General features: G+C 49.7%; 12 protein-coding genes across 12 annotated transcripts; 8 read left to right on the top strand and 4 right to left on the bottom strand.

Moving 5' to 3' along the window:
* Nucleotides 1–256: 256 nt before the first annotated feature.
* P174DRAFT_425383 (uncharacterized protein) lies at nt 257–1,382 on the top strand (the record flags this gene model as incomplete). The annotated part of the gene is made up of 4 exons (XM_024825283.1): nt 257–364; nt 419–622; nt 732–910; nt 983–1,382. 4 exons carry the CDS (start codon nt 257–259, stop codon nt 1,380–1,382), a joined length of 891 nt encoding a protein of 296 aa, XP_024678055.1.
* Nucleotides 1,383–2,702: 1,320 nt separating this feature from the next.
* On the top strand, nt 2,703–3,554 carry P174DRAFT_379218 (uncharacterized protein; the record flags this gene model as incomplete). Its single annotated transcript, XM_024822891.1, has 1 exon — nt 2,703–3,554. One exon carries the CDS (start codon nt 2,703–2,705, stop codon nt 3,552–3,554), a length of 852 nt encoding a protein of 283 aa, XP_024678054.1.
* A 955-nt stretch (nt 3,555–4,509) lies between these two features.
* On the top strand, nt 4,510–7,338 carry P174DRAFT_470912 (putative C6 transcription factor; the record flags this gene model as incomplete). Its single annotated transcript, XM_024830596.1, has 5 exons — nt 4,510–4,629; nt 4,696–4,802; nt 4,864–5,293; nt 5,351–5,736; nt 5,789–7,338. 5 exons carry the CDS (start codon nt 4,510–4,512, stop codon nt 7,131–7,133), a joined length of 2,388 nt encoding a protein of 795 aa, XP_024678053.1. The 3' UTR covers nt 7,134–7,338.
* A 500-nt stretch (nt 7,339–7,838) lies between these two features.
* On the bottom strand, nt 7,839–8,798 carry P174DRAFT_397133 (glutathione S-transferase family protein; the record flags this gene model as incomplete). Its single annotated transcript, XM_024823776.1, has 3 exons — nt 8,597–8,798; nt 8,324–8,547; nt 7,839–8,267 (listed from the first exon to the last, which is right to left on the bottom strand). Exons 1-3 carry the CDS (start codon nt 8,625–8,627, stop codon nt 7,839–7,841), a joined length of 684 nt encoding a protein of 227 aa, XP_024678052.1. The 5' UTR covers nt 8,628–8,798.
* Nucleotides 8,799–11,092: 2,294 nt separating this feature from the next.
* Nucleotides 11,093–12,481, top strand: P174DRAFT_516103 (uncharacterized protein; the record flags this gene model as incomplete). Its single annotated transcript, XM_024832281.1, has 2 exons — nt 11,093–11,459; nt 11,508–12,481. 2 exons carry the CDS (start codon nt 11,093–11,095, stop codon nt 12,479–12,481), a joined length of 1,341 nt encoding a protein of 446 aa, XP_024678051.1.
* Nucleotides 12,482–12,701: 220 nt separating this feature from the next.
* On the top strand, nt 12,702–14,109 carry P174DRAFT_470902 (uncharacterized protein; the record flags this gene model as incomplete). The annotated part of the gene is made up of 2 exons (XM_024830595.1): nt 12,702–13,274; nt 13,299–14,109. 2 exons carry the CDS (start codon nt 12,702–12,704, stop codon nt 13,704–13,706), a joined length of 981 nt encoding a protein of 326 aa, XP_024678050.1. The 3' UTR covers nt 13,707–14,109.
* A 311-nt stretch (nt 14,110–14,420) lies between these two features.
* Nucleotides 14,421–15,421, top strand: P174DRAFT_464576 (putative ubiE/COQ5 methyltransferase; the record flags this gene model as incomplete). The annotated part of the gene is made up of 2 exons (XM_024830405.1): nt 14,421–14,624; nt 14,675–15,421. The coding sequence occupies 2 exons, from the start codon at nt 14,421–14,423 to the stop codon at nt 15,419–15,421; spliced, it is 951 nt and encodes a 316-aa protein (XP_024678049.1).
* Nucleotides 15,422–16,243: 822 nt separating this feature from the next.
* On the bottom strand, nt 16,244–17,364 carry P174DRAFT_425377 (non-structural maintenance of chromosomes element 1 family protein; the record flags this gene model as incomplete). The annotated part of the gene is made up of 4 exons (XM_024825282.1): nt 16,244–16,510; nt 16,566–16,621; nt 16,684–17,178; nt 17,235–17,364. The coding sequence occupies 4 exons, from the start codon at nt 17,362–17,364 to the stop codon at nt 16,244–16,246; spliced, it is 948 nt and encodes a 315-aa protein (XP_024678048.1).
* A 216-nt stretch (nt 17,365–17,580) lies between these two features.
* P174DRAFT_414428 (zinc finger CCCH domain-containing RNA-binding protein) lies at nt 17,581–18,653 on the bottom strand. The gene is made up of 2 exons (XM_024824392.1): nt 18,160–18,653; nt 17,581–18,098 (listed from the first exon to the last, which is right to left on the bottom strand). Exons 1-2 carry the CDS (start codon nt 18,458–18,460, stop codon nt 17,770–17,772), a joined length of 630 nt encoding a protein of 209 aa, XP_024678047.1. The 5' UTR covers nt 18,461–18,653; the 3' UTR covers nt 17,581–17,769.
* A 258-nt stretch (nt 18,654–18,911) lies between these two features.
* Nucleotides 18,912–20,308, bottom strand: P174DRAFT_516098 (NAD(P)/FAD-dependent oxidoreductase; the record flags this gene model as incomplete). The annotated part of the gene is made up of 3 exons (XM_024832280.1): nt 18,912–19,796; nt 19,849–20,076; nt 20,100–20,308. 3 exons carry the CDS (start codon nt 20,306–20,308, stop codon nt 18,941–18,943), a joined length of 1,293 nt encoding a protein of 430 aa, XP_024678046.1. The 3' UTR covers nt 18,912–18,940.
* Nucleotides 20,309–20,830: 522 nt separating this feature from the next.
* Nucleotides 20,831–22,017, top strand: P174DRAFT_445970 (SDR family oxidoreductase). The gene is made up of 4 exons (XM_024828463.1): nt 20,831–21,001; nt 21,064–21,377; nt 21,445–21,815; nt 21,864–22,017. The coding sequence occupies exons 1-4, from the start codon at nt 20,962–20,964 to the stop codon at nt 21,898–21,900; spliced, it is 762 nt and encodes a 253-aa protein (XP_024678045.1). The 5' UTR covers nt 20,831–20,961; the 3' UTR covers nt 21,901–22,017.
* Nucleotides 22,018–22,683: 666 nt separating this feature from the next.
* Nucleotides 22,684–23,838, top strand: nctB (negative cofactor 2 transcription regulator complex subunit NCB2). Its single transcript, XM_024828462.1, has 4 exons — nt 22,684–22,827; nt 22,887–22,913; nt 23,045–23,304; nt 23,362–23,838. The coding sequence occupies exons 1-4, from the start codon at nt 22,806–22,808 to the stop codon at nt 23,479–23,481; spliced, it is 429 nt and encodes a 142-aa protein (XP_024678044.1). The 5' UTR covers nt 22,684–22,805; the 3' UTR covers nt 23,482–23,838.
* Nucleotides 23,839–23,861: the final 23 nt, after the last annotated feature.

Here is a 23,861-nt window from a genome sequence, read left to right as displayed (position 1 = left end):
GTGACCCAAGCTAGGTGGTAAGATGGAACCTGACTATTTCACTGGTTGGCTCCAAGTATAACCGATTCGTCTAGCATTGATATACTGGTATGAGGGTTATTAAAAAGTATGGCTTAGTGGAAAGTACTTCCTTCGGCTGCAGGAGATGCACACATAAGATGGTATATAATGCATCTGCAGTACTGTCAAAGATGTAAGATTATGAAGGGCCTATTGTACGTATCAACCCGATTGAGGTGCACTACAATGACCGTGAATGCATCGACCTGGTCCTTCATCAGCTGGCAGTAGCGGCGTCATCAAGGCCATTCTTTATCCCGGGGAATGGCTCGCTGCAAGATACGTTGCAGGCGATTACAGGCCAGTATAATCTACCAGTCAATCAAAACCGAGAACGTCTACTCATGCATTCTGATAGTCCTTTGTCGCCGAGTTCGACGGCAATACCAATCCGTATGTCCGACAATACGTATTCCACCTCGAGGATGACGTGCCGTTGGACCAATTGCAGCGGGCGTGGGACGATACAATCCGTGCAAACCCTGTCCTGCGCACGCGCATCTGTAATGTCCAGGGCACACGGGGATACATGCAAACGGTGGTGAGCGAAGTGCCCATTTTGGTATGTCCGCGAGATAAGTCTGTCCCGGTTTCTGCAAGAAGATGCACGGCTTCCAATGGTCGCTGGAGACCATTTCTTCCGATACACCATTGTGATTGATGACGACAAGGGGCATTTTGTTTGGACCGCCCACCACGCGTTGTGTGACGGTTCCTCCATCCCCGAGGTGTTGGAGGAGGTGGCTATGCGATTCCAGGGAAAGCCTGCCTCCATCAAGCCACGGACCCCGTTCGGAACGTTCATCCAGCTGATTACTGGGTTGGATGTTGAGCAAGAGCAACGACAGCTGTTTTGACGACTGTCCATTGAAGACCTCAACCCAGTCCCTTTCCCTCCCCTACCACAACTGCCAGACTTCAGGTACATCCATCTGCAACTATCGAGCATTCGCTGCGCCTCACCCAGGAACCAGCGCCCCACGGAGTATCCAAGGCTACTGCTCCTGCGTGCCGCTTGGGCAATCCTCCTCGCTCATTACACCGGCACGCAGGTTATTGTCTTTGGAGCGATCAACAACGGGCGAGCAGCTCCAGTGTCTGGGGTGAGTCGGATGACCGGTCCCACGATCAAACTGGTGCCTATTGCCCTTCGTGTAGACCCCGAGCAGTCTGTGGCGGCTTTCTTGTCCAGCGTCTGGGCTCTCTCTGCGGAAATGATACCGTTTGAGCACATGGGTATGTCGAAGATCCGGCAGTCTCTCGCCCACAGGATGTCTTCTCGCTTTGGATCCAACTCTGGCCAGCGGTCTTTGCATTGTTGATAGTAGGGTATTGAGTTCATCCTAAAACCATGAAAGATATCGCATCTGACCATCTCTTCGTACAGGGTCATATTTAGAGTAGATTCTTCCGGCAGCTGGTCATAGAGTCCCCAAATATCAGGGCGGAGACGGGCCTACCTTGTTACTAAGTGAATTTTGGGCTTTCCCGACATGAGCCTTCGTCACTGAGCCAAAATGTGGATAGAGTGGTTCAGTGAGAATATATGCCACCTTGGATTGCCCGATGAATTTCATGTCCTGTTTCCAGTTCCTGACGGTGGGAAAACTGGAAAGGATAATAGTGGTAAGTTGAGAGTTGATGAGTGTTTCACGTCTGCATTTTATGCAGGGTCACCCTACTACTTAGTCAGTACATGGCAAGCTCCCTTCGTGAGCTAGCATATCAGTCAGCTACCTAGTCTTCCTAGATGGGAAATTACGAATCCAATCGTCTCATACCAGCCATCTTCTACACCTACATCACATTTCATGAATGGCTCTTCACCTTCCGTCATGAGTAGGTGCTGAAAGTGTGTCCGGATCTTCAGTATAGCACTTATTATGCCATGTACTTGGGGCTTTATCTGCCGCCAGCGGCTAGGCGCAAGGAAAAAGAATGGAAGAATATATTTAACAGGTAGCGGGAAGTTGTCTCTGAATTGACATAAATCTGAATGAATGGGCCGGCCTCTGGTGGAGTTGTGATAGTCGCACTGGACGTCGTAGGCTTCAAGCTAGGTATCAGGACCAGGGGGTGACCTTAGGATGCACCTGGACAAAGCACCAGAGAGACCAGAGGGACCCTGGAAACTGGGGCGAATAGCAGAGCAGAGCTTGAAATAGCTCGCTATTAACAGCCTTAAAGAGGATTCAACCCCCTGCCAGATGCGCAGGACTGCATGCAATCTGCGGAGCAATCGGCTCCTTCATCTCGTATTCTTGATGGCGCCAAGGGAAGATCGAGTCTACTTACGGGAGAAAATTCATCGTATAAATTAATCCCGCTCGCATTCTATCCCCCGTTGCAGTTAGCCTTCTCGTAAATATTATTAAAAGAGTGGATACGGAGTAGACGGTGACGCTCCAGAGGCAAGAGATGTAGATATATTGTTTAAAGGGGATACCCTCAACTCCATCTTTGCTCTATCCATTCAACTTCGAATGGCCATTCGTTAGAGACAGATTATCTTCCTACCACTCTTTTGTCACTCTTTTCATTTATATATTCTTGTCACTCCTTTGTTCTCTTCCAAGGGAAAATCTGTATATTAATCAACTGATACGAACCCCCCTAATCATCTGATACAGGTCCACGATAGAATGCTCTCCAAGCTCCTGACGGCGGTCTTGCTGTTGGCTGCCCAAGCCTACACGGCAGACGTGTCCAAGCTCTTCCACTACGAACTGGGACTCAACGGAACTGCCCATCAAGCCGAATTCCAGGAGCGCACCCACGCCGGATACAGACTCACCTACGTCAACGGGTACTACTCGCCCGAGCAGAACCAGACCCTCTTCTCCAGCATCTGGGAGAAAACAGGCGATACCTCCGCCGTCCCCTGGATCAGTCGACACGGCCTCACAGCTACCCAGTACAACGGTCTCTCCACCGATCTCCGCAGCAAGAAATACCATCCGGTCGTCCTCAACGGGTATAACCTCCCAAACGGCGAACGACGCTTCGCCACAATCTGGGAGAAATCTCCCATCGGGGCCTGGAAGCAGGCGGTGGATCTGACGAGCGAACAGCTCAAGGAAAAGGTTGCCAGCCTGGCGCCCCTACGTCTTACCTCCCTCAGCGGCTACACGATCAACAATGAACTGCGCTATTCGGCTACCTGGGGGGAACGCACCTCCTCGGATTGGAAGGGGGAGTGGCTCTACTATGCGAATCGGACAGGTGTCATGCAGGGGGGTGTGAATGCTGCGGAGTGGAAGCCCACGTATCTTCATGCGCATTCGGTAAATGGAGAGCCTGTGTTTGATTCTGTTTGGGAGAGGTATACGGGTCCCGGCTATGGTGTTCAGCTTTGGTATTATGAAGATAATGATACTGCGGAGGGTTACAAGACGGTTTTCAACAGTATGACCAAGCGGGGATATAAGCCCAGGATGTTGACGGGACATTATTCGAAGGACTGTGGCGTGCGATATGTCGGTGTCTTCTATTGAGTCTTCCGTATCAGCTTAGACCTTGTTCTCAGGGGGAATTGGGTCTCTCTTGAGAAGGATGGGATCAGCTTGAAGATGTAGGTACTATATAATAAACGGAGTTGGATCCATTCACACATATCTTACATCATATATCTCTCGCACGACCAACAACTAAGCATGGATGAATTAAACATGGGAATAACTTGTTTCAATGAAGAGGTCTTATCTAAAGTCCTTCAAATTCAGCAAGAAGTATAAAGCAACTAGTCAGGATTCCATGTGCAATGCGACTATTGACATCGCTCGGCACATATGTCGCCCCCCCAAAGGCATCGCCTTGACATGTCACTGCAGAGTCTTAACGACGATGCTCTGCGAAATTACAAATTCTCTATTTAATGCTTGCCGAAGGGAACTACGCCGAGCATTATGCAATAATCCGACACATCGCCTGCTCTGCTTCCACCTGGTCTGCCCGTTGTTACATATGTAGTGTGGATGTGCGATACCACTAACGGCGATTGCTTCGAGGCAGTTGCCAAGCCGGCAAAACGACAACTTCGATATGCGAGATATGCTGGAATGACGGTCAACTACGAGTCCATGCAACTCCGAGACTTTGTAAATACCCTCGTTCTTTCCTGAGGCAGTGCTGACACCTTAGGCACCACCATAGCATGGGATCACGTGGACTGAGAGAAGCACTCAGCCAACCATTGAGACTGCATCGGCTACATTTGCTCTAAGCCTCTAGCCCTTACGGGAGATAGTCAAAGTGGGCTACAATGGATAACGAACAGATCTCAAGTCCAGACGCCAAAGTGGGGCAAATGACTCCGACTTGCCTACCAGCGTCAGCAGGATCGGCGCGTAAGCCGGCGTCTCCAACTGGACTGCAGTGCGCCCACCATTTTGTCCCTGATCTAAACCATGTCTTGTCTTCATCCAACCAACGACAACAACAATAATAATAATGGTTGATGCAATCCGCAGCAAGGGCCTCGCGGGGCCGGGCTCTGGTGTACGCAAGTTTACGCTCTCGTGTTCTCGATGTAGGGCCTCCAAGCTAAAATGTGACCGCAAAGAACCATGTGTCAGTCGTCATCTCTTCCATGCGATTCATCTATTTGAGGCTGGAGGCTCATTCTTCACGTTACAGATGGAATGCGTCAAACGTAGCGTCGGCCATCTTTGCACCAAGGATGAGCGTCAACCGAGAGCCAAACGGTCAAAAACCGAGCACAAAGAGAAGACCGCTGCCAAGAAGTGGGTGAAGCTTGTCATCGCTCCATTAATGAGACCCATTAACTGATGACTATCTTATCAGCGATCCTCCACCGAATGGAGATGGCGTAGCCGAGGCGGAGGAGACAGCGCGACTTTTGGAGCATTTCGTCGAAGAGGTTCCTCGTCCAAGCGCATATCTGCCCGGTGTCTTTGGACCAACACCTTCGTCAGTGGCGCCAGACTTTCCGAACCGGTATTGGTCAAGTATTGACCCAAAGCGACACGGTGAAAAGCTCACCTTGATCCGAGAGATTGTCGACGCGATGCCGGAGCTGGAGATGATTCATGTTCTTTTTGACGTCTTTGTCACTCGTTGCCAAGGTCCCTTGGGGAATGTAGTCCACACTCCGACATTCATGAAGCAAGCTGGACAGTTCCGCAACTGCTTAAGTCTTGCTTCGCCGGACTCTAGGGTCTTGGCCATATCAAGTACAGTCTGTATGGAGAAACTAGGCTGTTTCCTCTTGGCGGTACGTGTAGTATACTCTGCCCAGGAGGCGTCTGCTCACATTATCTTTTGATTGTAGCTGGTACTCGGTCTCGCTTTTCATCCTTCGCCGTCACTACTGGGTTGGACCCCTACGTCTTTGACTCTACGCGTGGAGGAGTTTAGAGCATCCGATATGCGCTCCAGGACCTGGAGATCGCTGAGCTTGCGCTGTCTCCAGGATGGAGTGTCTCTCTTTTGCGGCTCGATCGCCGGTCTACAGGCCGCTGTTATGCTTTTGCTTGACGGCCGGGAGGGCTTGCTGGCGCTCGACGCTGTTCTGGTCACCGCGATATCTGGAGCCCGCAAACTCGGCCTGCACCGGTTGGGTGACGTCAAGCTGGATGCCTCAGCACCGTTGCAAAATGGCACGTCATCACCGGCGGAACAGCAAAATATTCGAACGGAAATAGGCATTCGCATTTGGTAGGTCCCCGGGCAGAATAATCTTTGGTCGGGCTATAACAATTTCGTATAGGTGGGCACTCGTACAAAGAGATTGGTCGCGCGGTCAAGCTCTCGGCTACTACACTGTGCGTCCATCCCAATTCAACACTCGGATGCCGTTGCACATCAATGATGATGATCTCTGTCTGTCGATGAAGTGGGTAACTGCCAATGGCGAAATCACGGAGCGGCCGCGTTCCGAGTTCACAATGCTGTCGTATGCTGTCCACGCCCACGAACTAGCCACCATTGTACGCGAATCTATCGATCTAATGGGATCAGCGACTCAGCAAACCGATGCGATCACCGAATCGACCAAGTTGCGCAAACATCTCAACAACAAGTATGAAGAGTACGTGGCTGGTCTGCCGACATACTTTCGATTAGGAAGCACTGTAGGACTCACAGCCACCGGTCCAATGGCAGCAATCCCCGTGCAACGATGGATGTTGCACCAGCAACTGTGGAGTTTACTCCTGCGACTGCATCGAGCCAATCTCTCTTCTCCGATTGGGCGTGCTTCCTGTCAGCTTCTGGCCCAAAATATTATCGGCACCCAAGCTCAGATCCAGGCGCGATGCGCTGTTTGTGGGACGCTGTCGACCAGCGAGACCCAGCTATTCAACGCGGCCGCTGTGTTGCTTCTCGACCTGCTATTCACATCCCAGCAAGAGGATGCGGATAGTGCCAGTGCACACCTCAGCCGATTGATGTCTCGTGACAAGATCAGGGAAGCGATCGAATTATTACGGACAAAGAGCATCACGGAAGGGTCACCGCTTCATGATCAGCACATGGAGCAAGCAAAAGGGTCCGCTCAGCGCAGTGTCGTTGCTCTGGAAGCCTTGATGAGGCTTGAAGAAGAGGAATCCGAAAATAGCGCTAAAAGCTTGCTGAGCCTCAAGGTTGCTGATATTATCAGAGGACTGAGTGGAAGGGCCGACGCTGCCACCGCGCCGGTACAAGAGCAGTCCCCCTTTGACACCCTTTCTTCGTTTGATATGGCGATGCCGTGTGCCAATGCCGCTGACGGGGTCCCTGATTTGGACGTGCTGCCGATTCTTTCCAATGGTCTCAGCCCTAATTTTTGGCAATTCTTGGAATTTCCGTCACCACAATTTGATGCTCACGCCAAGGAGGTCTTGTTTGCTACACTGAGAGACCCTCCTGGCTTCATTGGGGCGGGGATTTCTCAATTTGCCGAATCCTATAGTAGTATTCCTGACACCCGTATGAATCGCACATCTCCGTCTCTGCGGAGTGAACCTATCAGAACGAGTGGAGGGGGTGACTCCACGCCTCCTCCGAGCGCTGATGCCTACGTTGCCGCCGAGATTTATTATGGCATGGGTGATGGGACAATGACTCCTATGTGATGTCAAGTATCTGGTCCATGTTTCCCTATTCCTTCCTCATCAACACCCTACAGTCCTGATGAAAATAGACCCGCATGCTCATTCAACCCGTTGAGAGATCAAGTACAAGAAGCAGAGTTAAAGAAGCTTTATCTATATGTTGCCGTCTGTTCCAGGCAAATCCACAAAGGGATCATCAGCAAGATCCGAGTGCCAGCGGTACTCCAGACCAAAGGCAACGAAATCCGCATGACGCAGAGCTTTTTCCCTGCTGAAGCCCGGAATTTGGAGTCTCCTCTCCCTGGGGAGAAGCCTTTTGAGCCTCGGGATGAGCCTGGCGGTCCTCTGGTGCAACATACGTACTAGCCACGCTAAGCCCGCGTCGATCCCCGCCGTGACACCAGAGGAAGTCAAGAATTTCCCGTCCTGCCATGACAGCCTCTAGAATTTGTGTAGTGCCGATATTCGTCCCTGACTTGCTGACGGTTCAGTCTTCGACAGTCCAGGCAGGGTTAGTTCTGCAGTACTTTGTAGTTACTGGTTTTCCTCTGTTGGTCGGTCAACTGTACCTCCACGCTAAGGTAGCCTGCACTTGGGAGGACTCCTCCGGACCCGTGAGGGACAATGATGCTAATAAAGTATGTACCGTTCTTGAAAGTCTAACTATGAGCAAAGGCAGTAAGCCCTCGTATTCTCTAATGAAATAAAGGCATCTACACTGCTGAACTACTGCATAGGAGGCACAACCTTCTTATAAGCAGCCTGCACTTCAGGCAGCGCATCCAGCTTCCTAATATAAGCCTCAATAGCCGGGTACTCCGTTAACGGCCTGAGCGCAGACCCTGCCAGCACCGAGCCCTTCAACCAGGGCAAGATAGCAAAGTCCGCGATAGTCAGCCGGCCCAGCGCCACGAATCCATTCTCCGTGGAAGCGAGATGCTTCTCCAGCACGGCCCGCAGACGCTCCACCTCAGCCTGGTACCGCGCAATCACAGAGCCGTTGGGCTTCTCGCCGTGGGCGCCCTCGTGGAAGATGAGGAACCAGACTAGTTGGCCTTGGTAGGGGCCCAGACCGGATACCTGCCAGGCGAGCCACTGGTTAACGGTGGCACGTTCTTCGACGGTGTTGCCGGCGAGGTTGCCACTGGGGTCGTACTGAAGTCGTTGTTAGCTGGGTGGTTAGGGTGAAAGGTGGGTACGGGAATGCGTACCTTCTCCGCCAGATATGTCAGGATAGCGCCGCTCTCAAAGACGGTGAAGTTGTTGTTCACGTGGTCGATCAGGGCTGGGACTCGGCCGTTGGGGTTGACCGTGGACGTGTACTCGGGGTCCTTGACGGTGCCTTTGCCTTCGCCGAACTCAAGAGGAACACAGTCGTAGTGCAGACTGAGGTGCTCAAGGGCCATGGCCACCTTGACGGGATTGGGGCCAGGGCCTACGGGCATTCATTAGCGAGCTCTAGGCCAACCGAGAAGAAGTCCTACCGGCGTGGGTGTAGAGGGTGAAGGGAGCCATTGCAAAGATGGATGAGGAGAAAATGCGTTGTTGGATTTGGTTGAGAATCAACTGAGACTGTGATCGAAGTGCGGTTTCTTAGGAGAGAAGCCCTGTACACAAGTAATTGCTCTTGTGTATGATGGTGTTGGCGAGGCCAAGATACCCTCCAGCGCTGTCTTTATACCTCTGAGGCCATACTTGCAATACTAGAAGCTCTTTCCAGAACTCCATTATTGATAATCAACGTTGATCCGCGGAGCAAGAGAGCCTCCTTCATCCGAGGCCAAGACAGAGCTATGTGTAGTGACAGCTATGGCTTCAGCGAATGGTAGCACGATGTCACGGTCGAGATGAGCCTAAAACAAGCCAAGCGTTCTTAGCTCTCGAGACCGACGAAACAGGTCGACGAAAAGTGTCTCGTCTGTGGAGATCATCGAGACTCCGAGGACGATCTGACATGGCACTTTCGCCCCGGAAGTCCGAAAGTCCGAAACTCCATGGACATACAAATGAAAGTCATCTTTATGATGTTGAATCATCCGAGAATATCATGAAAATCAGTGATATCACCTGCTCATAGAATATGGATATGCATTCTTATATGGTAGGGATATCAAATACCGCGTCGAATCATCATATAGTAGGCTATCGAATACTATGGTATTGATATTGAATTCTCATACAGGTACATCTTCTTTGATTCTAACCTCGAGATATAACCACTCAGATGTATAATCTGCATTTTTATAAATGGGATGGTCTAATGCCGATATCCGGATGCTTCAGATCCATATCTACTCTGAATGCGTCTGGTTAGAGAAAACATGGTAGAGGAAAATTTACACCTTTCGCTAGCATAGCTCCTGTTGGGTGACAACAATAAGCATAGGGTTAATGAAGACGGCACCTTAGAGCAGCTACACACCTGCCATACGCGATACAGCCACTCAGGGATAAAAATGACAGGCAAGCAGCGAACAAGACAGTAATTGCTGGAAATACGCCCTTCCTATTCAAAGCATTGCTATACCAAACTCACGTCGCCGCACGATGACTCGGTGGAGGTGTCCTGCATCTCAAAATATGCATTTTTTTCATTCACCGACCTCCGTAAGGTCTCTAAGCATTGTGGACAAACCTTCAGTCTTGCCAGGTTCTCATCCTGACAAGCGAAAAGGTCTGTCTCTTCACTGCATCTGGTCGCGATTTGCATCTTTCTCTGACATGTCGGGTCTTCACTAAATCCAGATGGCTCTATCACACTAGGCTTTTGGCAACCAGGGTCCCAGGGCGTCGTCTTCAACAGCACATGTCCTTAAAGACCGCCAACGCTGGAGAATCACAGCCGTCTTCGGAAAGTTTATCAGACAGCTTTGCGACCGCACCCAGGACGTTGTCAATAAGCTTGCTGAAATTTCCGGCAAAGTTAATCATGGTTACTATTTCGAACCAACGCAGGCATTTTCCGGACGTCAGGAATTTGGTAAGCTGCTGAACCATCATGTCTTTTTTGGAAAGCTCATGATAAAACCTGTAAGCATGCGTCGACAGTGGCAGGCGCTTGGAACTCGCGCTGTTTGTCAGGGTCCAGGCTTTTCACATATTTTTTAACGGCCTCCTCCCATGAGTCTGTCGATGGCCTTGTCCATATAAAATAAACACCGTGTCTAGCACTGGGCTCTGCATTCGAAGGAACAATAGTACCATTGTTGTTTCAAGTCAGCAAATCTCGAAGGTAAGTAGAATCAAATGAGGATAGTAATACATTACAAGTATGCAAAATTAACGTATACTTTGGATCATCGCTGCAGGGGACCCCTCATTACCATCGTGCGATCGATGTTGCGGCAATGGAAGTCCTGGAAGCCTTAGGCAGAAATCAAAGCACAACAATGGTAACCTGCCTAAGTCAAGTGTTTCTCTTTTACACCCTGAGTGCTTTTATTCTTCAAATTCTCCAGTAACTTTTCTCACATACGGATTCGGTCTGTGCTGTCTGGAAGCATTTCTCTACCTCGGTTCTGCATATCTTGCCGCAACCCTTAAGAGTTTGTGGCTGACTGAGGTCCAAGTGTCAGGCATGCAAAGGAGATGAGACATGAAAATAGAATGTGGATCTTTACATGGCTATATTCTCAGTTCAAAGTCTCGACTTTCGGTCGGAGCGAGGCCTGGATTGCACGATGGCTCTGCTCGGCAAAGCGATGCACGCATTCCTGGCATGTCATGGTGTTGGGACACTTCCAGTACCTGCGGAGAGCATTTGTAGTTGAAAATGGCTACAGGGCTCTGTTGCAATGATACAGAAGACAATCTGCTGCTTTAGTTTTGGTGACATTGGCGTTGATTTCATCTAGAGGTAGGCTCTTTCAAGGCCGGTTTTCGTGCTGACAATTTCGGCCACCGAAGCTGTGTCATTAGTGATAACCCACGAGGCCACGACTCTCAACCAACTTTCAATTTTGATAGCAGCGTAATTCAATATGAGTGAACGCGAGAGAGAGCCACTGCTTTCGCGCAGCGAAGCAATTCATGATACCATTCACGACCCTCGGAATGCCGCTTATCGAACGCTTCCTCTTGCCTTACTCGCCTCTCTCGGCATGGCAGCCACCACTGCCACTAGCATTTACGCCTACGCTGATCTCCTTTGCCAGGATCCGACCGCCTGTAAAGATGGCGAAGAAGGCGCCTATGCAGCCGTGGTCGCTATCGCCAATGGAATCGCCCATGCGGTGGCCATTATGATCCTCGGGCCGCTGGAGCAACTCATCAAGAAACATATACGAGCCGGTCTGCTAATCTGGATTGTGTGCCGTGCAGCCAGTGTATTGTGCCTTGTCATCGGAGGTAGTTAATGACTTTACTGTTTCGAGCCTTTCTCGCTGACCATAGCAGTATCCATTCGTAGTGTCACCATCGCAGTGTCAGGACGCATTTTCGAGGGTCTCGCGTCAGACAACCTGCTTCATTTCAACCTCAACACTATCTATGTTTCTCTAACTTCGCCATCATCTGGTCGAGAAATGTCGCAGCTCATTGCCGCTTCCCTTGGACTGTATATGCTAGGGACAGCTGTCGGTCCCCTTGCGGTGAGCGTCTTTCAGAGCTACACGGCGAGCTTCACTGCAGCCTTGGTCATCTTCAGTGTAACGCTGGTATATCTGGTCATCTTTGTCCGTGTACCAGCTACGCAAACTGTGCCCCAGATGCAACCATATTCCAAGATCCTTTCAAGCCTCAGTGTCCTGCTCTCTCCACTCCGACTATTCTGCAATCAACCCCGCGCCATCCCCTATGGGCTCTCCCTGCTCCTCTACACCACCGTCCAGGCCCATCTCTTCCCCGCAATCATGGTCTTTGCCTCTATCCAGCTGCATTTTGACTCTTTTCAAAACGGCCCGCTTGTATCCACTGCCGCTACATGCGCTGCCTTGCACCTTTTATTCCAATCGTCCGTCCTGCGCAGTCTGCAACGACTGAGGCCAAATTCAGACAGATTCACAGAGTGCACGGCAGTACTCGGAGCACTGGTCATACAGATGCTCGCTCTCGCAGCCATCACCCAAATACGGAGTGCTGGCCAACTGTACCTGGCTGTGTCAGTTGCAGCAGCCGGGCTACCCCTGCCGGCTTTCTTCAAGAGTCATTTCGTTTCGTTCATGCCAGATGCGTCGCGAGCGATCACAGCATTGGCCTTTATGGAGAATTTGGGAGGCTTGGTGTCGCCGCTTTTGCTTGGGAGCTGGCAGTTCATTGCTCCAGGGCCTTCTGTATTTGCTTTTGCGGTTGCATTACTGGGAGTGAGTCTAGGATTGTTTCTTTGGGGAGAAGTATTGTGCTTTAATACATCAACTCCAAATGCGTATTAAGCAATTATACCTAGCAGACCTACCTTACCTTAATAATGCTCACTTTTTGACATATGCATAATGCATTGTTTATATCATTATGGTAGCTAGACGGGAATCACGTGATATTGCCCACCACCACGTTGTTTGTCCGCACTGTCAAGTGTCAACTCGTGCATCAGTCCATTTCTCTCCGTGTTTGACCAAGCTCCCTCTGATCTTTGTACCCTTCATCCCTGCAATGAGTGAAGACAATCAATTCAGATCGACATATGCTTTCTGGCTCCCACCTGAGCTCTGGATGCGAGTCGCATATTTTCTACCTCGGATGCCCGATCAACCCAGATGGCAGCCGTGGGTCAAGTATCGCGCGCTGAACAGGATGTTCAAGAAAGAGATTGAAGATTACTACCTCAAGCACTGGATCAATGGTTCTGAAATCTGGGTGAAACGCGAGGAACCTGTCCCGCCGGATCCCCCTGACTTATATAGCCCGTATCTGCATGAGTGTTATAGTTTCTCTGGCTTTCGTGATTCTGAACAGCGCATCGCTGTTTTCGAGGGTCAAAGATTGAAATGGACAGATCCACGGGAACGTGAGCACTTAATGCAAATTGAGAAAATGTTGAAACAATTCGACGAGCCAGGATACCATCCTTACATCACCTTTGAGATTGAAAAAGGAGTGACCGATTTACTTCCCATCGACCTTCGTTTTGGGAACACCATCACAAGTAGTTATTTTACCTTTGACTGGCGAACTTATCTCTCCACTCTGCTTGACGAGCAGCGCTGCCTCGATGAGTATGAAGCGGTCACCGGGGTATGGTATTCTTAGATCTTGCTCCAGTTGTTGTTTCAATGCTCACCAGGACAGTACAAATCCCAACTCCGACTGGCATTAGAATTGAGATGGATGATCGACGACTTTGAGATGTCGCATAAGGAAGCAATGCTACATCTGGTGCAAGCAGCAGGAACCGAGCTTGTTGGCTGTGATGGCCGACTACTCGAAATCCGCAGGCGTCGACGGTACCACTTAGGACTCAAAATTGGCAAATTGCGGCCTCGACCTCCACTTCGCTCCTTCGATTCAATAGATCCTTTTGTACCACATGGCTACCCCTATCCAATGAATGTTCTTGAGCGTCGCTTTACACAGCTCGATGAGGACCACGTGGCAGAGACGCTACTGAACTTTGCAATAATATCGGATCAGGCGTGCGATGCACAGATAGAGTGGTAGCGGTCAAGCAGTCTATGGGCAAAGGCGCTGTCTTGTCCGCTGGTCCCTCGAAGGACTTCTCAACGCAAGCTAAAACACTCCAGCCCGGCATAGCTCTCAAATCAGAAAGAGGGTTCACCAGGCTGACAGCCTGAGTCTTACATATTAAAGACGATCGTCTCCAAGTCTCCCAAGGAACCGAAAGCTGGGATCACCGGCAGCTCCACGATCAAAACAAGTGTCCTTCGTCGAATTGAGCCTCGAACTTTGCCCCTCTTCGTTGGTTTTTACCCGCGCCACGACTGCAGCATAAATCGATGAATGCTTTGCGGTCAAGCATAGCGTGCATCATCGAACAACATTTCAAAGTTCGATCCAATGATCCTTTCAATATCAGCTGATATCGTCTCGCCTCTCTGGCCTGCAAGAAGATGTCACTGGCTGGATCTCATTCGGCAGTAGTCGTACACCCATGCACTTGAAGCTGACCAACCAATGAATGTCGCACAGGCAGCTGCAACATATTTCCGTCGCATAAGGCTGTGCAAGATCGACCGAAAGCCGAAGGACGAGCATTGACCGTATGATGTAGCAAGGTTGATTGCCACTTCGCGAGTGTAGGGCTCCAAGATGCGGGGTTGCCCAGGAGGTATAACTTGCCAACGAGGTTCAAATCTGTCAAGGTTGACCACATTACGACCGGAGTAACTGTCTCTTCATCACCAAAAGGACATCATGCAGTCCACAGAAACCATTCAAGCGGTGCAAGACTATTATGGAGGATTAGCTGAGCGCGGCTCCACGGACAAATCTGAGAACTATCAGACCAGCGTTGCGAAGGCGTTTGGCTATGACCCAGAGGATCTGAAATCTCTTCCCGAGAATGCGAATCTTGGACTCAGCTGCGGTAATCCTTTGGCGTTGGCAAGCCTAAGAGAAGTATGTGTGGCTGGACAGTTGCCTGCGCACGGCTGACGGCCAGAAAATAGGGTGAGACTGTGATCGATCTAGGAAGTGGCGGCGGCATCGATGTCATTCTTGCTGCGCGCAAAGTCGGTCCGAAGGGAAAGGCTATCGGAGTCGACATGACCAAAGTGAGTATTCACTTCTACAGAGCGGATTGTACGCTTCCGGCGAGAGACTTACTTCCAATCAACCAGAAAATGCTGGCTCTCGCCCACGAAAATGTCGAAAAAGCAGGCATCACCAACGCTTCCTTTGTCGAGGGATTCATCACGGCTATTCCACTCGAGGACTCGATAGCTGACTGCATCATCAGCAACTGCGTCGTCAATCTCGTGCCAAAAGGGCAAAAGAGCCTTGTCTTTCATGAGATGTCTCGGCTTTTGAAACCTGGAGGGCGAGTTGCGATCAGTGACATCCTTGCTCGCAGAGAGCTTCCGCCCGAGATCGCGAACGATTTGGCGCTGTACGTTGGCTGCATCGCTGGTGCAAGTCAGGTCCAGGAGTACCATGCATATCTGAAGGACGCCGGGTTTAGCGGTACCTCGACCAATCCACTTGCGACTGCTCGGAAGATGCTGATTCTATGCGCAGACATAACGATTGTGGACACTAAGGCAGACCTCAACGTCTACAAAGATATGCCACAAGAGAAGTCTGCCTGTTGTGGCATGTCCTGCTCCGATGTTCAAAACAGTGACAAGATTCGAGACTATGAATGTAATGAATGGGCTGGTGAGCTTGTACTCGATGAGGTCTTCCATCATCGCTAACCCAGTCTCTAGGCTCCTTCCAGATATACGCTGTCAAGCCAGGATTGTGAATGACATCGGTCATTGTTTCTTTCATATTTCTAGGAAACATGATTGAGAGCAAACTACGGTCTGGCAATAATACCCATCTTTTATTCACCTAGAATGAGATGAAATGCCGGCTCAGGCAGAAGGAATCCATCTCCTGCCGCTCTCAAGTCCATCGATGGGGCTTAAATAGGATAATTAAAGTGGTTTTTTTTTTTTTTTTTTTTTTTTTTTTTTTTTTTTGGTTGGTTGAGGCAAAAGAGATTCAACTGAATGTAGAAGACGCTTGCCTGAAGGCATTCTTATTGAGAATGATACTCGGTATCCTAGTGGAGTTTCCACCTGTCCGTCCGCCGATTGCTCCCTTGAAGAGAGCTCAACCAGCTAGCTTAGCCCCGTGAAGGTGAGCTTTAGTCGAGCTTCGGTTAAGCAATGGTCCAGCAGCGCAACCTTGTTACGCGCAATTGACAAGCCCATATAGTCCTGAGGAAACGGACGTCCTCTCTAGCTACTCAATGGTCATTGTAATCCACTCCGACGAAGGAGCTTCTCCGGCTGAGAGTAGTGGAAGTGCGTTAAATCTCGAAAGACGATCGGCGGGTCAATGTTTTTCTCCTTGTCCTACGTCGAGGCACCGGAGTCGTTAAGCTGCAGACGAGGTCCACAGCAGTTCATGGACGCTAGCCACGTAAGCCCTCGGCCTGCCGTATCCTGATCTCTTTCAGTTCGGATATCGAATGTTGCACATCGCTGGTTTGGATCTTCGAACTTAAATCTACTCGACGCATGCCATTCTCAGTCACTCTCATTGTCTTGATTGGTAACCTGGCTTGCGACCTGTGTGCTAGTGCCGACACCACTTTCGCGCCGGGTGTTAGTACCTGTTCTTCGGCCTGGCATGGATGTATCCGTGGTCGTAATGGCTCTTTCGCCGACAAATTTGTCACCGGGCCAAGGAGCCTTGCACACAGGACACTGTTCAGCCTGCCGCATACGGAAGAAATTCCGAGTGCACATATCGTGAAGCCGGCCCGAGCAGTCACGGTTGCCGCAACGTTGACCCTTTCGAGACGTCAGTTTCCATAGTAATCAGAAGGAGTCTAGACTGCAGACTCACCACCGTGATAATATCCTTGCATGCTGCGCAGAACTTGATCTTATCCACTCTCCGCCCTTCGTCGTTCTCATTGTACGTAGCAATAAGCCAGCCACGCAGCTCCATCAGCCCCGCGGACTCAAGCTGTAGAATCCCTTCCGGCTCTTCTCTAGCCAGCCTTCCTCCTCAAGCTGCTTCAAGACCATCTCCGCCTGCGACATGGTCAAAGACTGCGCTGCTCCTCCCTGAGTTTGCTGCGTGGCGGCCTGGGACTCCCGTCGACTTGAATCCGAGGAAGCCTTAGCGAGCTGCATGGCCTGTATACCACTGACTACCATGGCCTCACATCGTCGTGTATTGTAAGTATCGAAGATCGCGTCAAGAACACGCTTGATGAAGGCAATCTCGTCTGCCGAGTAGGTGGTGGCTAATTGCATGAGGGGATCACTGGTGGTATTCACAAGAGCATATACTCGTTCAGCTTGCGTGGTTCCGTTTAGTTGTTGGTCAATCTGTAACTGGCGTAGCGTGCTCCTGATTTCCAGGTCGAACGGAGAAATTGCGGCGTTGGCAGCATCGATATAGGAGTCGAGATCTTCTTGCGATACATCATCAGGGGAGACGAGCTGGCCCTCTTCCATCATGCACTGATTAGCAAGTCTCTCATGTCTCTCGTGTATGACTTCATACCGTGCGCCGAAAAGATCGCTGCCAGAACAAGCCTGGCTTCCTCAAGCGTCATGGTCGACCGGGCCATGAACGCTTGGAGAAAGGCGCGGTTACTATCGTTGTAGCCATTCGCCCCAGCATTATTTGCCATTATGTTGTTTGTGACAGTTGCCCTCCGCTAAGTCAAGAGGCCAATCTACCGTTGATTTTTTGAGTACAAATCTTAGACCTTTGGATTCTTTTTGCGGGGAAAGTCATTGCGACGCGATCCAACGCGACCCGCGTTATCGGACGCCAAGACCGAAACGGGCAATTTATGGAGATTGCATCAAGCTTCGCATTGATGGCCTTTTACTTGCGCTAGACGGATTTCTGACTATTAGCACTTAAAGGTCACTGATGCTGCCTTAAAGAAAGTAAGAATATGATCATGGTAGCTACTAATCAGAATGAGCTAGCTTTGATATCATGCTAAGCGAACAAGAAGGTACAGATGACGGATGTCACAATCTCCCCAACGCCCGAATATGGAAACGAAATCATAGACGAAATCCCCCTAAAATCTCCGCCTGGTAGGCTCCGGGCTAGGACTCCGGCTAGCACTTCTCGGGTCCCGGCCTCGTTCTTTGAGCCACTTCTTGGTGCTCAAGCGAAGCTCACGGTCCAGCTCCGGGCTGGGATCTTTCCGGTGAATGAAATTGCAAAATCCGCCTCGTACGCAGCCTTCGCCACTATTTAACCGGCAGCACGCTTCTCGGAAATCTGTGACAGGTGATAGCTCGCAGTATATCGGCCGCGCTGCGTACCAGCGCGAATTGAGCGCATCGCACGCAGCTTGTGCGTCTTCTTCGTACTTGAATCGTGCGTAGACGTTGCCGATGAGATCTGCATAATAAACTCAGTTAGCGATAGTCCCCTAGGTCCTGATTTGCAACATAGCACTTACGGTCATTGTTGTTGTCGCAGACAACCAATTCCTCCAACTCGCCGTACTTGCACATCTCGCACCACACATCCTCATAGAACGCATCGAAGTGGTTTTGCATCTGGCTGGGGTTCATCTTGTTCTTTGGGTCGTAGGCTGGGTTCTGATACATGTTGGGCATCAGGATCGTCTGGGAGTATGATGGCTTGACATGCTTGCGGGAGCATCTGTCGCCGTGTCTGCAGGCGCCAATCTTGTAGTAGAAGGAACAATTGACTTTGTCCTGTTCCGTACCGAAAATGGAGGCGAGATAGTTGGCCATGGCGATCAGTCGACAGTAGAAAGTGCCCGGGTCACTTAGATTGAGAGGAAGGATTGGAAGGAACGATCGGGAGGCGAAAAGAGAACTGTCAAGTGACGCGATGAAGAAGAGTGACAGAAGGTAAAGAGAGGGAAAGAGGTGGTAAGATAGTGCTAGCGCAGGAGGTGAGGCCTATATGTCCCTTCCCATAGCTTGAAGATTCTGGAGAGCTCGATCGCGTGGCGGAGATGCTGACTAACTCTTCTTGGAATTTTCTGGCCTCAGGCCAAACCGTGTGGAACAATAATGTTCCGCGCGCATAATTAGTAATAATGCATTTTATATCACCTAATCTCCATCTGCCTGTCATCGCTACCATTGCATTCGATCATCGGGACGGACTGTGGGCAATTTGTTCTATGCAGTAAATCAGACATTTCACTATACACACATTTAAAATCTCAAGTCAGGTCTTATTCTTGTGTTCTATTCTGAGCCCACTCACACTAATGTAAGCCCTCTCACATCTACATCAGGCTCAGCTCCCTCCACCATTTGCGCAATCACTTTCCCAGTTCCCAATGACAATGAGATTCCCCAAGGACCATGACCTGACGCAACAAAGACTCCTCCCCTTTTTCCACCATTCTCACATCTGTTTCTAGAGCCAGTTTTGAGCCCACCTAGCAAATGATCGTCAACTCGAGTGACGAAGGGAACTCCATGCGCGGAGACAGGTCGGAAGCATAGGCCTTCACGCAATATCTCCAAGTCATTTTTGTTGGCAATGCCGTCTGTTGATTCCACATTGCCTTGGGCTAGTGCTCCCATCAGATGAACGGCCGCCTTTTTCAATCGTTCCATCTCATTCTGATCCATTAATTTGCATGAGTCCTCCGCCTGAGCTGGAAGAGGGATATGCGTGTCATTCAGACCGGCTATGTAGATCTCACCGCCTTGACGAGAGAAAATCTCGGGACAGAAGCCGCATGAATCAGGGTGTGTCGTAAATACGGCATGACTGCGGCTGGCGTATGTTACCCTCTCGTCTTGGAGTGTGTGTCTAGGAGAACGAACGACAAGCGAATATCCAGCCAAAGGGGTGATTGGGATTGAAAGACGAGATGAAGGGAGCAGTTCATTATAGACTTGCGGCGTCCAGGGTCCAGCACAGATGATGATATTTGTGCATGGAAGTGGGCACTCGGTCTGAGTAGCCAGATTGTTGATTTTGACCCCGGTGATAACTCCACTGACTTGGTCTGTAATGACGGATGTGGCCTTAGCTGGGTTGTGCAACTTGACACCGCGGGACAAAGAACTCTCCAAAAGAAATCTTGCCAATCTCGATGGGTCTCTAAACGCCGTCAGTTCGCCATGCGGCAGAGTTCGCAATAATCATTACTAACACTTGGGCAACAGTGTCATCATCGCTAATCTTCTCAAGGACCCCTTTCTTCTGCTTCGTCAACCAGGCGGGTACCTCCACATGAATAGGACTGCTGGAGCTGGCAGCTGCTTCTGCTCGACTTGTTCCTGCACTCAACCAGTCGTCTCCAGAAGCACCTCTTTTGTTATTCTTCTTGGAAAAGTCGAGGCTCAGTGCTGTGCCTTTCATGTATCCCCATTTCTCTGCCCTCCATGCTTAGCCGCCAGCGACTGATGCAGATTGAATGAGAGTTCCCCCAGGGGTGCAAGAGCTGGCGTAAACCAGTCCTTGGCTAGGAAACCTGCAGCATATCCTGATGCAGCACTGAACAACTGAGACGATGCCTCAACAATATGGATCTCGTCGGATGATCCATTTTCAGATAGGTAGTAGGCAATTGAAGATCCGATGATGCCTCCTCCAAGAATCACAGTGGACATATTGCCGTTTCGGAGTTTAGGGATTGTCCAGGTCAATTACGCCGCTATGCGGCTGTCTATAGCCTGGGTAGAACTACGACAGGACCTGATATGTGGACAGCCTTTGAATAATGTTGGACAATTGACCCATGCTTATGGGAAAGAAGCTTTAGAATTTCATACCTCCCTATTCAGGTCATGAAGTCGAGAATCAACTCCGTAGCTTCCGCCCGTTCTTGTCACTGAACATATGAATAACGGTCCTCCGAGTCCGCGGTAAATAAAGATGGCTTCGGGCATGCACTTCACCAACAAAGAACAAGAGTAGGTTTTATACTTTAAATTTTCGGCTAAGGACACATGGCACCTGTAAACGGGAGGGTTTTATTTGGGCAATTGAGGAAATATAATCGTAGATAGAGGTATCGATGGCATTATTATTCTGCGGCATCTTCGCCGACAACCCGCCGGTCCCCGCGTTCCCCTCACTGCAGAAATTACATCACTGCTGCTGGCAGCGATTTTTCTTCGTTAATCCCAACAACACGATTGGCCCTGCGCATTCGTCTTTGAGAATTACAGAAAGTCCAACTTGAATTCCTCTGGGCTTCTAGTCTGCATCTAATCTCGCTTTTATTCGTTGCTCTCTTTTGTCCATAGTCTTGGAGACAAAAATGCCGGGTAAAACCATCATTGTCACCGGCGCCTCGAGAGGTACTTCCATCAAGCATCCCCTCAAGTACACCATACTGACTTGCATTCCACAATTCTCTCAGGCATCGGACTCGCCATTGCAAAGTACCTTCTTACCGCTCCACAATCGCACAATGTCGTCGTGATCGCTCGCAGCATCGAACCTCTCCAGAAGCTCAAGGAACAGTACGACAAGCAGGTCGAGGTGCTCAACGGCGATTTGGCAGATTTCACTCTCGGCCAGAAGGCAGTCGACCTGGCTATCAAGTCGTTTGGTCGTCTTGATGGGTTGGTCCTCAACCATGGAATCCTCGGACAAGTCGGCAAAATCGACAAGGCAGACCCAGAACAGTGGAAGCTCGGATTTGACGTGAATTTTATCAGCTTCGTCGCATTTGTAAGACATGGCCGTTGCTGGATGCTGGTGTTCGAATGCAAAAGAAACTAACTGACTTCCATAATAGATCAAAGCTGGTCTACCAGCGCTTCGCGAGGCCAAGGGAAAGATTATCTTCACCTCCTCTGGAGCTTCGGTGTCCGCCTACCGAGGCTGGGCTCTTTATGGAGCAACCAAAGCTGCGATGAATCATCTCGCCTTGTCTTTGGGCGAAGAAGAACCCGACGTTACCACCGTCTCGATCCGGCCGGGGATGGTTGACACTGAGATGCAGCGCGAATTGAGAGAAGACCATGCTACGAATCTTGAGCCCCAAATGCATTCCAAATTTACAACTGCGCACAAGGATGGAAAGCTACTCAAGCCCGAGCAGCCCGGCCATGTGATGGCTAAGTTGGTCCTTGACGCTCCATCTTCACTCAGCGGAAAATTTTTCTCGTAAGTCATCTGTTGATTCATGCTAAACGCTAACTAACGACTAAATAGATGGAATGACGAAGCTCTGAAGGACTTCCAAACATAGATATTCATCTACCATTGAGGCCTATATATATGACCGTCAGTACACGTCGGAGCCAACGAGCAGATAGAAATAAACGGCATGATATTGTAATTATAATCAGTCGAAAGATGAAAAGCAATACATTTTAGAAGCATTAGGTGCAGAGCACCTTCATACTTAGCATGGAATGTAGGGTACTCATCATATAAATTGGGGAGAAAACAGAGAGGAAAAGTGCACCGTACCTATAAGCTTACGCAAGTTCGTGTATGCGAAGACATTCAGACCAGCCCTTAACCATCAAAATACAACATTTAAATGAAGAGTTTTGGCGAATGGAGCCACAGTCGAGCTCCGCATGGAGTCAACCAGTTAGAGCCTAAATATACTTCAAGCTATTAGCAAAAGATATAAAATCTTTAGACTTTGAAGCAATGGTGGAAGAAGAGGGGATATCAGTTGGTCCGTTTGGCTTGGACAGTGTTCGTCACCACAGAGTGGTATGATAGGGGCGACAACAAGGTTCATCATGTAGAATTGCAAGGATCTTGGATAATGTAGCTAACATACCTTTTGACAGTTAGTGCTACTTGGTGTTATGGCGAGCAAAAGTAACATTTGAGATCACTTCATTGAAGACCTCGGAGACGTTTTGTCTCGCTTGTTGTTGTGTGATGAGAGAGAAAAAGATTGCAGAAAAAAAAAATGCTTGCAGATAAAGGTTGAAGGCGGTGTATTTCTGCCTTTGTTCTTTAGCCCGTGTCGAGTATCTCCACGCGTAGTGGGATTTCATCGACTATTTATCAAGACTAAGAGCCATCTGCCCCACGCGGACTTGCTATCACAAGATATAACCCTCGAAGTTCGCGAAACATTGCGACATATGAACTGCGCTTTCATCTGAGACGATTTATTGCCCATCTACCATGTCTGATAGAGAGTTCAGCTGTATGTAGCTTCTTTCCACCCATACCTTGGCAGCCCGGCTGACACTTCAACTCATACAGCGAATGATGACCTATCGCTTCCCAAAGGTACGTAACCGAAACCCGCGTTGAGTATATCCCTTTGTCGCATTTTTTGGTGCGATTATCGCTTCGCGGTCTTTAATACTCTTACGCCCCGTGCAATCCTACATATAACTTAACTTTTGCTTCCCCCGCAGCGACGGTCCAAAAGATCATTACAGAGATCCTGCCACCATCCTCCGGTCAGACGTTCTCCAAGGATGCTCGAGATTTGCTCATGGAGTGCTGCGTCGAGTTCATTACTTTGATCTCCTCTGAGGCCAACGATATTAGCGAGAAGGAAGCTAAGAAAACAATCGCTTGTGAACATGTGGAGCGGGCTCTGCGTGATCTTGGATTCGGTGACTATATTCCCGACGTCCTTGCCGTCGCAGAGGAACATAAGGAGCAACTGAAGGTTTGTATCCTGCAATACTCGCTCTGAAAGACAGTTTTTTTGCTAACGAATGAATAGTCGCGAGAGAAGAAGCAAAGCAAGATGGAACAAAGCGGCCTGACAGAGGAGGAACTGTTACGACAGCAGCAAGAGTTGTTTCGCTCGGCCACAGAAAAATACAATGCTGCTCCCGAATGAGCTTCTCGAATCGATACCGTGCTTGTTGTTCCAGACTTGTCGATCAAATAGACTCATGCGTTTCGGAGTTCTTTGTGCTTTGGGTTCCATCTTCGTACTGATGGCACGTACATGCTTTGAGGGGGGAAATAGGTTCGGAGTTTAGGTGGTTATTCAGGGTTTGACTCGGGAAATGCTTAGCCCGTTTGCGGTGTTGTCTGTATTTTCATCCCTACGTGTATGGACATTTTCTTTTAACTTACTTCAGTCCCTTCTGCTCTTTATGAGTTTCGCATTGAAGGATGGCTATTTGTTCATCGTAACCCGAAAGTTGCGGAGACCGGTATGATCTTGTTCCTTATTTTTCACTGTTTCTTGCGTCTCGAAGAACTAGAATACTT

The sequence above is a fragment of the Aspergillus novofumigatus genome (genome assembly GCF_002847465.1).
Source record: "Aspergillus novofumigatus IBT 16806 chromosome Unknown P174scaffold_10, whole genome shotgun sequence".
In the NCBI taxonomy this organism is placed as follows: domain Eukaryota; kingdom Fungi; phylum Ascomycota; class Eurotiomycetes; order Eurotiales; family Aspergillaceae; genus Aspergillus; species Aspergillus novofumigatus.
Note: the sequence above shows the minus strand (reverse complement) of the source record. Positions and strands in the feature narration are given on the sequence as shown.

Excerpts from the sequence above, each read along its gene's own strand:
- nctB (XM_024828462.1), top strand. The coding sequence starts at position 22,806 with ATGTCTGATAGAGAGTTCAGCT. Across the intron at positions 22,828-22,886 it reads GTCTGATAGAGAGTTCAGCT|CGAATGATGACCTATCGCTT; the intron begins GTATGTAGCTTC and ends CAACTCATACAG. Across the intron at positions 22,914-23,044 it reads TGACCTATCGCTTCCCAAAG|CGACGGTCCAAAAGATCATT; the intron begins GTACGTAACCGA and ends CTTCCCCCGCAG.
- P174DRAFT_414428 (XM_024824392.1), bottom strand. The coding sequence starts at position 18,460 with ATGGCCAACTATCTCGCCTCCATTTTCGGTACGGAACAGGACAAAGTC. Across the intron at positions 18,099-18,159 it reads CTGCGACAACAACAATGACC|ATCTCATCGGCAACGTCTAC; the intron begins GTAAGTGCTATG and ends TTTATTATGCAG.
- P174DRAFT_445970 (XM_024828463.1), top strand. The coding sequence starts at position 20,962 with ATGCCGGGTAAAACCATCATTGTCACCGGCGCCTCGAGAG. Across the intron at positions 21,378-21,444 it reads TTATCAGCTTCGTCGCATTT|ATCAAAGCTGGTCTACCAGC; the intron begins GTAAGACATGGC and ends CTTCCATAATAG. Across the intron at positions 21,816-21,863 it reads CTCAGCGGAAAATTTTTCTC|ATGGAATGACGAAGCTCTGA; the intron begins GTAAGTCATCTG and ends ACGACTAAATAG.